The sequence below is a fragment of the Mastigoproctus giganteus genome, chromosome 4 (genome assembly GCF_048544385.1).
Source record: "Mastigoproctus giganteus isolate SK-2022 chromosome 4, ASM4854438v1, whole genome shotgun sequence".
NCBI classification, from domain to species: domain Eukaryota; kingdom Metazoa; phylum Arthropoda; class Arachnida; order Uropygi; family Thelyphonidae; genus Mastigoproctus; species Mastigoproctus giganteus.
Window position 1 is genome coordinate 49,714,660 of NC_143578.1, and position 15,174 is coordinate 49,729,833.

Sequence of the window (15,174 nt, forward strand, 5' to 3'; positions counted from 1 at the left end):
GACCTCTATGTAGTACTCAAGATGAGGCCTGATCATTGCCTTATACAATGGTATAATCACTTCCTTGTTCCTGCTACAAAGTTCCTGTATATCATAAGAAAAATCCCATGAGCTGCCCTAGCAGCCTGTCTGCATTGCTCAGAGAACTTCACATCTGACTGCACAATTACCCCAGGTCCTTTTTATTTTCCACTACCCATTGTGTAGTACCATATAGTTGGTATGTTACTCTGGGATTACTGCTACCCATATGCAGTACCTTGTATTTGTCAATGTTAAACTTGAATTGCCATTTCTCAGCCCATATACCCAATTTTTCTAGATCTTGTTGCTGCAGCATACCTTCATTACTGTCATTAACCACCCTGCCAATCTTTGTATCATCTGCAGACTTAGACTTTAAGCCTGATATACCTTCTGTGATTTCTTCCACTTTCTTCTTAGTTATTACAAAATTGTTTAGCTCTCTGGTAGAATTTGATACACTTCTGGTACGCTCATCCTAAAAAATTCATATGCGAATGTAGATGAAAATTATCTTGTCGGCAACCTGAGCAGGATCATCAACAGTTAAACTCATTCATATGCAGTGAACCTGAGTGGTCAGGAGCACGAGTGCAGTAGTACACACTCTTTGAGTGGACCGGGGTTCAAGCCCGTGACTGCTAAATGCCATTAAAATTTGTATTGATTTATTTATTGTAAACTCCACTGGAGTATATACAAGAACATTTTTTTCTTCTTCTTCTTCTGTTGTTTACATAAGTAATGAATTGATGTTTTTCTTTGCATTCTTTGCAAGACAGCCCGTAATCTGCCTTAGCTTGCCTAACCTCTTTAGTTGTGTTGAAAGAGTCTCCACTAGTGTGAAAAGATGATTGTTTATAATGACCTCTGAGTATATACTATATTTTTAAAGGATGACATCTTAAATGAAAAATCTAGATACAATAAAAACTTTGAGCTGTATCTTTGACATTATTTCAAAGTTACCCTATAACTGCATATTTTTCTCTCGGTTTCAGAAAAAAAAAATTTTTTTTTTGAATAGCATAATGGTTGTAGTAACAGATGCATACTGATGTTGAAAAGTCAAAAACTACTTTTCCTTTTAATCATAATTTTTCTTCAAGTTACAGCAGTCTTGATTATTAGGTGAATGTTTGGGGCATGACTATGTAATTAAAACATGTATGCTGATATGTAGCTCTACAGGATCCCCGGTATTCTGTTTTTTAAGTGATAGATAATAACAGGCAAAGTGAGAGATGGCTCTATAAATCAGTAAAAATTATAGTATGGATTTATTTATTAGTAGTGAGTATTCATCATAAAATTGTTATTTGTGAAAGAAAGTTAATTATTTAAATAATAGACTGTATACATTAACAAATTAGTGTTTTTCCTTTTGCAGGCATTATTTCTGATATTCATTTTCTTAGTTGGTCTGATACTTGGTTATATTGTGAGAAGAGGAGTACATGAAGTTGTTTTACAAAAAGATGAGGGAAAACACTGTTTATATTCATCTGAAGTTTATGCATATAGAGATAAATATTCTCATGCATTCCAAGAGATGATTGACCAGGAAAGCATTCGTAATTTTTTGAGGTAAGTAAAACAGTGCAATTAAAATCTTTTTAATCCTCAAACCAATGGATTAAAAACTGTGGTTAGTATTACCAGTGCAAAAAAGCCAGAAGCTTTTGCTCTGCACTCTGTAGCTTATGTTTAAAAAAAAAACTAATTTTTGTACTTTCCTCTTCCCATAGATATCAATCCATCAGACATTTGAATTTCCCCAAAAAACAATGGCTTGAACTACCCATGGAGGCAGCTGGTTCCAGTAATTAACTTACTAGCTAAATCTAATTCCTTGGAGAAAGACATACATGAGAATTAACTAAATGTAATAAGAGATTAAACAGCACTGCACTCCATGTAAATTTTAAAGGCAAAAAAGGATTGAGTTTATTGAAACAAGAAAAAGAAAACAGGAAAGGAAACTTTATAGTAAACATTCCAATAACCCAACCATTTGGGGCTAATTTTGACATTTTGAAATCCTTGTGGATATTGTTTTCAAGTCTAGAGGAAGGAAAAATAATGCGATTGTGCGAAGTGGTTATATGATGCTGCACTATTTTTAAAATTAAAGAAATCATGTGAATTGTGAGGATAAAAAAGTTACGAAGATAAGCTGCTCTATTTTTAATCACATGAGCAATCATCATGAAATTGTCATTGTCAAGTCTATAAACATAAACTGAATGAGGGCTAGTTGTAACAAATGTTGTACAGTTTTATGAATTAAAAAAATTAAATGAATAAGGAAAGAAAACTAGTTTCAAGAAAACCATACATTATTTATATACAGCAGACTCTCGATTAACCGGGACACTTCAAGATTCCAAATTTAAAAAAAAAAAAAAAAATCAACCAGAAATCAAAAAATTCAAGTAATAACTAGAATAGGTATAAACAGATATTTTGCAAGTCGTAAATAAGCAACAAGCAGCATTATAAGTCGTCATTGGGAGATTAATGTACCTATTATCTTGCAATCTCTGCTGTCTTCACACCCGCCACTCAAAAAAAAATAAAAAGAAAAAAAGAGAGATCAAATGTATATTTTGTTTTATTGTGTCGCGTTCCACTGCAGCACAAAAGGACAAATTTTGTTTCATTATGTATGTCAGGGATGTCGAAATTTTTTTTTTTTTTTTTTTTTGCTTAGAAATCGCGAAAATAATGGGTTGCATTTTCAGTTAAACAAAAACTTGAAATTATTCAAAAGTTTGAAAATGGTGCATCTGTTAAATCTCTAAGGAATCATTATAATAAGGACGTATCAAAATGACCAAACATTAACAAGTACCGCACGGAATTCAGATGTGTCAATAATAATATAGTAGCAATACGTTATTAGTCATTCCCGAGTTACGTAAAACTCGACGAAGTAAAAAGTCCTGGAACGTATCCTTACGTATGTCGGGGAGTTTTATATTTTTGAATTAACCGGGAAATCAATTATCTGGGATTTGTTTTTTACCATCTGTCCTGGAAAATCGAGGGTCTACTGTATATATATTTATTTAGAAACAAATTGTGTGAACTGGGTGTTGTGAAATTAATAAAATGATTCTGAGAAACTGTCAAGATTACAGAGACAACTGTTAGTAACTTCTTCGGTGATTTAAAGGTCTAGTTATGTCAAACACTGTATAGCTTATTTGAATTGTCAGAGAAATGGAAACTTGAAACTTGTGTAACTGGCTACTTACTACCTATTATTTACAATTAAGATATAAATGGAGAAGTAGTGAGAACAACAAATATTAAATATTAAACAACATACATTAACCATTAATGTTATATTACCTTCATTTTATTAAAAACAAGTTATTGAAAATTATGAGAAAAATTGTTCTCACTACTTATTCATTATATCTTAATTGTAAATAATAGGAAGTAAATAATAGTAACCAGTTACAGAAGTTCTATTTTTGATTTCTCTGACAATTTAAATAAACTATACAACATTTGGTGTGCACGCACACGCACGCACGCGCACACACACACACACACATATAACATGTGGTTTCCTTGTAACTAGTGTTCCTTCCTAATTCATTTAATTTCTTTACTTCATAAAACTGTACAGTATTTGTTCAATTTATTTTTCTACACTTGCCAATAACAATTTCATAATTATTGCATAACTGATTAAAAATAGAATAGTGTATTTTCAAAACCTTTCCTTGTAATTCACATGATTTCTTTAATTCTAAAAATAGTACATTATATAACCAGTTCTTACAATTACCTTGTTTTTTTTTTTTTCTCTAAACTTGAAAATGATATCCACAAGGATTAGAAAATGTCATCAGAATTGGCCTCTAAATAGTTGGTTATTGGAATGTTTACTGTGCAAAGTTTCCTTTCAAGCTTATTTCAATAAACTAATTTTTTGCCTTTAAAATTTACATGAAGTGCAATGCTGTTTAATCTCTTATTACGATTACTGGCTAAAGAAAACCTTCCTAGAGTCCAGTCTAAAATTCTTCACCCTTGGTTTGAATTTATGTCCTGTCGCTCTAGCATCATTTCATACTATTAAAATTTCCTTTCCGTTCATTGGCACTCCCTTTCCTAATCGGCACATTGCCCACTGCAGACCTATCCAGAATCTCACTGCCTTTTTTATAGTATATTTGAATGTAGTATTCCAAGAATGGTCTCACAATTTTGTCTTATACTGTAGAATTATAATTTCCCTATTTCTACAATACACTTACTGGGCAAAGTGAGCTGTCTTTGCCACCCATCTGCTTGTATAAATCTTTGTATAAATCATCCATAAATCTTTTTTTCCTCTACTATTTTTAAATCGGCACATTGCCCACTGCAGACCTATCCAGAATCTCAATGCCTTTTTTATAGTATATTTGAATGTAGTATTCCAAGAATGGTCTCACAATTTTGTCTTATACTGTAGAATTATAATTTCCCTATTTCTACAATACAAATCACTGACTGGGCAAAGTGAGCTGTCTTTGCCACCCGTCTGCTTGTATAAATCTTGGTATAAATCATCCATAAATCTTTTTTTCCTCTACCATTTTTAATTCAACCCCTCCCAGTGTACGTGGTATTTAGACATTGCTATTTTCCCAAGTTAATATAAGGGCAGTTCAATAAAGAATGATCATAATTTTTTTTCATAACATACTTTTATTAATCGTCCAAATGTTTATGGTTCTCTTCAGAGTAGTCCCCATTTGATGAAATGCACTTACTCCAACATTTCTGTCATTCTTAGAAAACATAATGGAAGCCATTTTTTGACCTACATTTGAGAATTTTCTCCAATGTCTCTACAGCTTCTGATGACTGGAAACGTTTTCATTGCTTTGCAGCTCTTTCTTTAACTTTGGAAATAAAAAAAGAAATTGCAGAGTGCAAGGTCAGGGCTCTAGGGCTGATTAGGAACACAATTGACATTAATACTGACTAAGTACTCAATCACAGTATGAGCATTGTGAAGTCTCACGTTGTTGTGATGTAGCACCTACCTGCAGTCGTAGTCATTTGCAATGAATGTGATCCAGCAAAGTGTGCAATACAGCTCTGTAACCAACCTCACCATATTTGGTAATCATCTGTTGCAGCTCCTGACAAACCTCCATGCCAACTTGCTGCTGCTCAGGTGTGAGTAGTCTTGGAACCCAGTTTGTGCACACACACAAACTATGCATGTTTCCTACCAATATTCTTAACATTTCTGCCAGTTTCTTTACTATTGCATCAATCTTCTCTCACTATTACAGAAGCAATGTTTTGGTTTCTATGGTGACAGCAGTGATTGGAGTAAAGAACTGCCAATTTTTGTGATTGAATCACGTCCATCTTTAAACATTCTAATTCATTTGCAAGTTGTGCTATACAGAAGCGCAGGTTCACTATAAGCTTTTTTTAACATATCATATGCTTCAGCTGATGTTTTCTTGAGACAGAAACAAAATATGAGAGCAGCATGCTGTTCCTTGCATGTCACATCCATTGTTATGTATGCGAAACTGAGCAGGCATAAACTTGACCAACTACAAAGGTTGCACCATGCACACGAGTAAACTGTGCAGTTGCAATGTGATGCAACATAGTTTGGTCTTAAATTTGACAGCGCAGTATTGTTCATGAAAAATGTGATCATTCTTTATTGAACAGCCCTCGTAATTTGCATTTTTCAACATTAAAACAGTTGCTACTTAGCTCACCATTCCTCAAGCCTATCTAAGTCAATCCTGAAGCAACAGTGTTTGACACTCATCATTAACCAATCTTCACATCATGTATAGATTTTGACGACATGCTGTGTATCTCCTTATCAGTGTGTTATTTAAGAAAATCAGGAATAGTAGTAGTCCAAGTACTGATCTCTAAGGGGCCCCATTTCTAATTCAGCCCATTCTGAAGAGTGACTGTTAATTACCACTCATTGCCTCCTATCTTGTAGCCATCCCCTCCTCATAATCCATCTAAGGATCTGACATGTGATTCAGTATGTTACAGCATATATAGCAGTTTCTTGTGTGTGGGATTGAGTTAAATGATTTGCCAAACTCCCCAAATAAATAGTGTGCAGAGTTATTCCTGCATCCAACTTATGAGTCACAGTAATTTATTAGGTTAGTTAAAACAGTATTTTCTCTTTACAAAACCATACTGTATTCCTCTGAGAAAACTGTTCCTGTTTCCTATAGTAAATTTTTATTATCGAAATGTGCATATTTTGAAAATTAAAACTGTTTTTGCAAGAGTTAAAGTCACATTCACATGACAGCATCAGACAAAAGGAACTGAACCATTAATCATTAGTATTAGCATTAGTAGTAGAGACATATGATGCAAGAAAGCAAGGTGCACTATAGCCAGTGTAGCTTATGCGCCATTAAACACCCATAACACACACGCAAGAAAGCAAGCTTATATAGTATCAGCCAAAAAAAACCATCCCATTTCACCCATCCATTAACTCTAAATGTTTGTCTAGTTCTGCCTTGAATTTATTTAAGCTGTCAACTTCCACAATAACAGATGGAAGTTTGTTCCAGCAATCAACCACCCGCTGGCTAAAGGCAAATTTCCACGCATCTATTCTACAACTGTCTTTCCTCAATTTGAATTTATGTCCCCTCAGGTGACTAATCTGGGCAAGTGGAAGAATCCCATCTGCATTGAGCTTGCTCAAACCATTCAGGGCCTTATACACCTCAATCAGATCACCTCACAGGTGCCTAGTCTCCAGACGCTACAATTTGCAGAACTTAAGTCTTTCTTTGTAAGAGCAATCCTTTGTTCCATTCACCAATCTCATTGCCCTTCTCTGTACTCATTCAAGCAGTCTGCATCCTTCCTAAAATGAGGCTTTCACACCTGTATACAGTACTCAAGGTGTGGCCTGACCATTGCCTTATACAAGGGGATAATCACCTCCCTATATTGGCCACTACAAGATGGATTCATTTTAACATTGATGACTCTAAACAGGTAGCTGGTAAGCTGAATAAATTTTTCACATCAACATTTACCTGTGAACATACATTTAGATTTGGCAGTACTATTGGTCCAAAAACAGATATTGGAAACTGGATGATTTTATGATTACTGATAGACAACTAGATAAGAAATGATCGTGCATAAACATTTACAAGGAATTAGAAACTGGTTTATAAACTGCATTTTATCAAAATTTCAAAGTTGAAACTGCATTTTATCAAAATTTCAAAGTTGATTTCAAGAAGGCAGGGGGAAGATTCTCCCTCTGCCTGAGATTGGCTAATTACTGTCTCATTTGAAGCTCATCAGTCCCTGTATCAGGAATTGAAGAAGATAGCTTCAGTTACAATCAAAACCACATCATCTGGTTATCTTAGATTGCATATTATTATTCTTATTAATTTTAATCCTCCTCTGTTTTCTAGTGCTTCTTGGGATATTTTTTTCTGAGTAGATGTTAGATAAAATAAGTGAAAGTGTACAACCCCATACCACCTCCCATTTCAGTCCTGTCTGTTTCTGTTCTAATTTTTGGCCTTTAATTCCAATATCTGATAACAAATGCCTCTCAAAGTTGATGGACAGAAATCAGTGAGACATTTTAGAGATCCTATAGCATTTTTATTTGAGTGAATATAAAAATAGTTTCACTTGTTCCTCTTCCAGATCTGAATCTCAGTTGTTACTTCCTGTTTCTTCAACTTTCTTATAGAGTCTATTTACCTTGTATGAATAATAATGCATTCTGCTCATATTATTGAGAGGCGCCTCCGTAGCCAGGTGGGAAGGAGCAGCAGTGAGTAGCACACGCTTCTTGATTAGACCGGGGTTCGAGCCCGTCACCACCAAATACGGAGGATGCGGAAAGGTCAGGAATGACCACCGCATGTTCACGGAGCAATATGGCCTTAGTTGCTAATGCTCCTAAAAACCAAATAACAAACAACATAACAAACAAACATATTATTGGTTTTCTGTTATTTCTTATATTCATAATAGAACATGAATTAGTCAACAGATGGCTATTAGTAACCATCTGGTAAAGATTAATTTTAGCAGTTTAAATAATTTTTTAAATTAGTTAATAAGATTAAAATAAAATTAAATTAAACTTAAGTAAATATATACACATGTATACTTACATTCCTGTAATGCTGTCCTTATGACACCATCAGTCTCACATACCAGGACAGTGGTTTACAGTTAATTATATTTATATGTTCTTTACCGTAATCTCAAACTAAAAATTTTTGAGTCAAAACTTTGGTTAAGGTCTCAACAGAACTACGGTCTCCTGGGGCTAATCATATTTTGTATCTGAGGGTGAGGATATTCAGAGAGAGAGAGAGAATATGGATTTGGATGTTGTAGTATTAGACATCTGTTTGGTGGCTAATATTTGTGAACATCTTAACTGTGTGGGTGGGTCAAGATTACCTTAGAAGGGGGGAAATGCGGTTCTTTTTTCAAGATATAATTATTATGGTTTCTGTTTTGTTTTTAAAACAAAATGTGTGTTGAGGATCACCAATGGAATTTCAACAACACTTCTGTTCTGACCATTGACAAGTACAGGAAATGTAGACTGTACAAAGAATCCTTCACTATTGGCATAACCAACAATATTGACTGAAACAAGGACATGCAGATAGATGTTAATCATATGCATATTTTCAAAAGCAGAGCATTAAAACAGATAAAAAACAAAAATAGAAAACATAATAATTATACCTTGAAAAAAAAAAACCCACACAATTAATATGCTCACAAAGATTAGCCACCAAATAGTCGTCTAATCCAAATCCCTATTCTCTCTTCTCTCTCTGAATATCCTCACCCTGAGATACAAACTATGATTGGCCCCAGGAGACCTTAACCAAAGTTTTGACTCAAAATTTTTAGTTTGAAAGTACAGTATACATATAAATATAATTGATTTGAGGTATTTGAGGCTGATGGTGTTATAAGGACAGCATTACAAGAATGTACATAATTCATGCGTATATATTTACTTAAGTTTAATTTAATTTAATTTTAATCTTATTAATTAAATTATTAACTAATTTAAAAAATTATTTAAACTGCTAAAATTAATCTTTACCAGATGTTTACTAATAGCCATCTGTTGACTAATTCATGTTCTATTATGCATATAAGAACTAAAGGCCAAATATTAACAAGTAAGAAATGTGTAATCAAATTAACAATTCTGTGTAAATGAAGTCATCATGATTTACCAGTTCTGCTGTCTTTATAGTCACTGAAGAAGTGGTACAGGAAGTATCATGAAATTCCTGAGAATAACTCATAATATAATTCTTTAAGAAATTAAAGGCAGATTATACTCTACTATGCAGGTTGAAGTGCTCATTATTTCACCAATTTCCATATCTTTGTATACCTGTACACCATTCCACTAAAAGAATATTTAAAATAAAACTTTCTGTAATCCAGTCTAAACCTCCTTCACCTGTAATTTGAATTTATGGCCTCTAGTTGTGGAATCATTTAAACAGTGAAAATTTTGCCTTCATTTATTTTATTGTCTTCTCTTACAGCCTATCCCTATTGCTTTAAAGTTATTCCATAATTTAAATGTATTAATTCTCTCTTTGCTATCTGTCCAGTTGATAGAGGCCCTGTAGCCATCTTAAATTATCATAGTCCATTTTTCTGAAATGAAACCCCATGCCTTTAACAACTTCAACCTCTTTCTCCATCTTCCAACTAAGGACTGCATGAACACTTCCTACTAATGGTTCCTGTACTGTGAATGATGTCATGTGTGATGACATGTGGCTTGCAGTAATGATCAGGTCTAGAATATTCTTACCTCTATTATTTTCTCTATATTGATGCAAATAATAATCATCTAGTTTATTGAAAAACTTTGTCCCCCATGATAAGTTTCACTTTTACTCGTTCCAATACATAACGGAGAAACTGAAATCACCCGTAATTAGACATTCACACTTGCATGCCCATTCCATCTTCATACAGAGGTCTCATCATATCCTTCACAATATTCTGGTCAGTAGTATACCCTTACTGTCATTTTCCCTTTGCACCCAACTACTTCACCACACAGATTCTTTGCTGGCATGCAAATTCTGAATCTGGAAAAGCTTTAGTCATGCACAAACTGCTTTTGATAAGAAACATGCCCCCTACACCCCTCTTATCTTGTCTATCCTTCCTAATACATTATACATATATAATATTGGTGTAAATACACCATAGAAAACTCTTAAACGAAAAAACTGTTTGTAGTTTGAAGGGGCATCATTTTATCTGTATCTCATATTGTGCTCCTCCTTCCTCCTTCACAATGATTGCCATGTATTGCACTACCTCGAATAAGTAACGCTTCGCCAAAAGAGAAGACTATTGTTACTTATTCTCGGTGGGCACCACCACCCAGACGGCACCGTTTCAAGGCTTGTTGGCCCTTCGTCGGTGGGTGGGCAGGCACCCTGGTATTGCAGACATGACAATCCAGTTGTGAAAATAATCACACAATATGAGAGATGCCAGAAGGTGTACATAATAAGAGATTTGTACACCTGGTATCTCTCATATTGTGTGATTATCTTCACAACTGGATTGTCATGTCTGCAATACCAGGGTGCCTGCCCACCCACCGACGAAGGGCCAACAAGCCTTGAAATGGTGCCGTCTGGGTGGTGGTGCCCACCAAGAATAAGTAATAATAGTCTTCTCTTTTAGCGAAGCGTTACTTATTTGAGGTAGTGCAATACATGGCAACTCATTGTGAAGGAGGAGCACAATATGAGATACAGATAAAATGATGCCCCTTCAAACTACAAATATAGTTTTTTCATTTAAGAGTTTTCTATGGTGTATTTACACCAGTATTATATAGAATACTTACACTCTTAAACGTATACTTTATTGCATCAATCTTCATTTATACATAATACATTATACATACCATAATGAAACTCATCATTCTCTCTTACTGAGTGACACCACATTTCCAATTAGCACTATTATGTCAGCATTAGTCGCCCTAATCAAGAGCTTGAATACACTCATTTTATCAATAACACTTCCGACATTACTGTTGACATAGTTAAATTGAGTATACTTTTAGAGTTCATCATTCTGACACACCCCTTGAAGTGATTAAGCCTGTTTCCCTAGCATTAGTTTCTTGTTAATTTGAAATAATGCTACCATCAGCACATCTTGCCAATATTGGCTATTAAAACAAGGTAAAAGAAAAGGTAAAAAATTTCTTAAAATTTTAAGAGATTTGTGCAAGCATTACTTTGACCCATAAATCAGATAAATGCATATCTCTATTACCCTTATCCCCCTTCTCAACTAGCAGTTTCTGTAAACCTTTAAGTTATCCTCAGTGATATTGATAAAATCCCTTGCACCATCTTTGTTTAAATGTATTCCATCTCTGCAAAATAGATTCCTTATGCAGACCATGCAGATACAAATTTTCTACCAAAAGCCTTACAGAATCCCTCAAGTGTCTTGAGTTAATCCACAAGGCTTTCAACATATAGTCCCTCCTATTTCACTTGGGCAGAATTGCAGACAATACATTCTGACCTAATTCACGGCATTTTTCAACATGGTCCTATATTTATCCGCCAAATCATCAATTTGCGTGTGATTAATATCATTAGTTCCCACATGAATAATGATATGGTCTCTTTACCTCCCTTAAAATCTAACAATCTGTTTAGCAAAATCATCAGTTATCACTCCAGGCACACACACTCTACTTCTGGTCCACGTATTCTTATTACAGAAAATGTTACCCATTTCCCTGAAAATGAAATCTCCTAATAAAACTAAACCCTCTTGAATCAGAACAATATGCAATTGATTATTTTATTTTGGGACCTGAAAGGTTGGTTGGTTGGTTCTTGGGTTTTATTGGCACATTAGCAACTAAGGCTATAATGCACCAAAACCAGACCTGAAAGGAGTGCATCACTTGGCAGGTCACTATACTCAAGTTCCCAGTTTTGTCTCAAGAGCAAGCACCCATTTTGTTAGTAACTCAAATTCATCTAGTAATTCACCAAGTTTTGAAATCAGTACACCCCCTTACATCGGGAACAAAGAAAAGAATCATCATTTGAGCTGTGATTATTAACTAGACAAACCTTTGAATACATGTCACAGGCTGTGCAAACAGTGACCTATACAAGAATTGCCTACAGCCATAGCCCGTGACCACCAAATACGGAGGATGCGGAAAGGTCAGGGAATGACCACCGCATATCCCCGGAGCAATATGGCCTTAGTTGCTAATGCTCCTAAAAACCAAATAATAACAACAACAACAGCCTACAGCCATTTCCATCTCAGTCACAATATCCTAGGATGAGCTATTCAGTGTGGATCTTGTGACGACTGTTATTAATGTAAGAATTAAACTAACAAAATATTACAATAATTAAGCAATTATGAAAACTTGATAACTGCTTAATTACTGTAATTTTTAAGTTTACTGTAATTTTTAAGTTCTGTAGTATATCTACATGGAATTTAAACATTCTACATTGAACTTAAACAGCTTACAAGATGTTGAAAAGAATGTAAGCTAGTGGAATTAGTTTTTGAAAAGATAATTAAATTTACAAAATAATAACTTCCCAAAATTCCTAAAAATAAATTTATATAATTACAGAAAGAAAATTAAATTTCAGAATATGTAAACAAATTACAGAAAAACAAAAATTTGTCTAGTAATATCATAATCCACTCTTCGTTCGATCTTGAATATAATTATAGAGAGATTGCTGCCCCACATTTGCTCTGTGTGACTGCCAACCATAATTAATATTCTTTTATGCAATTCCATAGGAATATTAGGAATACTTTTGTTAAAGTCTGTGAACTTAAATTTAAAACAGCATGAACATGATTTTATAACATCATAACTGTATAACAATATCTGTTATGCTATGTTTTCCACAAAATTCCATTAATCTTCCACCCATTAAATTTTTAGCAAAGCTTATTATCTTAGTACTTGCCTCTGAGATCCATATTGGTTAAAATTAAAAATTACATCGAAGGAAGGTAAAAAGGGAATAAAGGTGCAAGTTCCATTACATTAATTGATTAAATTTAAAAACACATCCCTAGGAAAAGAGAGTGCACCGCCATTTTCCTGGTTGTCATTTATAAAAATTGTATAAAGAAATTCGCACATTGAATGTATAAAGAAATTCACAACTTTTTCCTTTTTTTTTTTTTTTATTCTCAAATTCTTTCATGTTGGTCATATGTATTTTAAAGAACAAGCAACAGCTAATTATCTTCTTTGGGTATCTATTGCTATCAGCAAGAAATATTTAAACTTGACTGAAAAAAATTAAAAATGTTTATCTTTTACTGTTGGTTAACCAAGACAATAAATAAAATAGTCAACAAGAAACAGAATAATGGAAGTGCAGAGGCATCATATATATTTTGTGGAGTATTATCTCCTGTATTATCTCCATCATATATGCTGCACATATTCTGTGCAGTAATGTATATATGAAATTTTATATTAAAATTTTTGTTATAATAGTTTATAACAAATTATGTTATTATAATATTATGTGTTATAATAGTTTAGCAAATTTCATATTTCAATTTCAATCAATTTGTCGCTGAGATTTTAATTAATTGATTTTTTAAGATTTGTACTTATTTAATCTTTATCCTACGTTTTTTTTCTTTTTTTTTTTTGCTGTGGTACTTACAAAAATTTTAAAAATTATGTACTTTAATTGAAGATAATAATGCACTCATACCTACATTGGCTTAATGATGTTTATTTCTGGTTTGGAAATTTGTGCATAATGTAGTCAAATGTTTCATGGTATTTTCTTACCACTTCTTCAGCAACAGCTGTCTTTGCAATATCACGTTCATGAAAGGTCACTTAGGCCATAAGGATTTCACAAGAGGAATATCACTGTTACAAAAGTGACATTTTGTGATGGTGATATTGCAAAGATAGCTGTCATGGAAGAAGTGGTAAGAAGATACCACAAAATGTTTGACTCCATTATGTACATATTTCCAAATTGGAAATAAACATAATCAAACCAATGTAGGTTTGTGTGCTTTATTATCTTCAATTAATGCAGTTCACATATGAACTATGCCACTCAAGGAATATCTATGTATGTATCATCACAGTAAACAGAATTCTCATGATAATAAGCCTCCGTGTGGATTTATTAAATTCTTTGTTGAGCAGAATTTAATAACTTTATTATATTTATTGAGGAAGTTGGTATGTTGCTTCTGAATGTCCAAGGATAGTTTTATTATTGTTTTTATCATTTTTATTTTACTATGGTTTTAAAATTAATTTAACTGTGTATTTTTATATTGTTTTTAATTTGACAGGTTTTAAGTCAGTCAAGGTTTTATAAAACAAAAAGTGAATAGTTATTTTCAACTGACACAATGAATAATGATGATAAAAACTAAAGAAATAAAAAAAATAGAACACAGTATTACAGTAGGCGTCAGTTATCCGGAATAATTAACGTCAGATCTCTTCTGGATAGCAAAATTTTCCATATAATTAAACGTAAGGTAAAATTAAACAAATTCTGTTATAATGTACTAAGGTAAAAAAAATAAATAAATAATAATAATAACTTATACATAAAAATTCACACATTTGCATATGTATGTATATTCAGATAGATATTTTATGTGGAAAAATTTAAAGTAATTTTTTTAAATAATGTTTGATCATTTTTTGCTTTGCTTTTAGTTGTGATCTATTTTTTTGCTGCTAAATCTTTCAAGTTTCTTAATAATATCAATTTGATTATATCACATTCTTCGTGGTTTTCTGCCCATTTCAGTGCTGTTTCTTTTCATTGACATTTTACCATAAAAAAAAAAAAAATTTTTAAAAAAATGAGAAAATAATAAATCTCACAGTTTCGGGCCAATATTGTTCTTACTGAATCTGGAGCTAAACTAAGCATAATATGAAATGAAAAGAACAAAATATGTCATGGAAAATTGGGTTCACGAAAGTGAATGACTAAACTCTATCACTCATTGGTTTTCGAAAAAACCCATCAGTCCTAATTCAACATTTTGCCA

The 15,174-nt window shown here is 33.1% G+C and overlaps 1 protein-coding gene across 1 annotated transcript in view; it reads left to right on the forward strand.

The window, feature by feature from the left end:
- Positions 1-15,174, forward strand: part of LOC150086707 (N-acetylated-alpha-linked acidic dipeptidase 2-like) — a 231,043-nt gene that overhangs the window by 47,983 nt on the left and 167,886 nt on the right. The window contains exon 3 of the mRNA XM_090371536.1: positions 1,415-1,611. Coding sequence (XP_090227662.1) covers positions 1,415-1,611 — 197 coding nt within the window. The remainder of the gene's footprint in view (positions 1-1,414; positions 1,612-15,174) is intronic.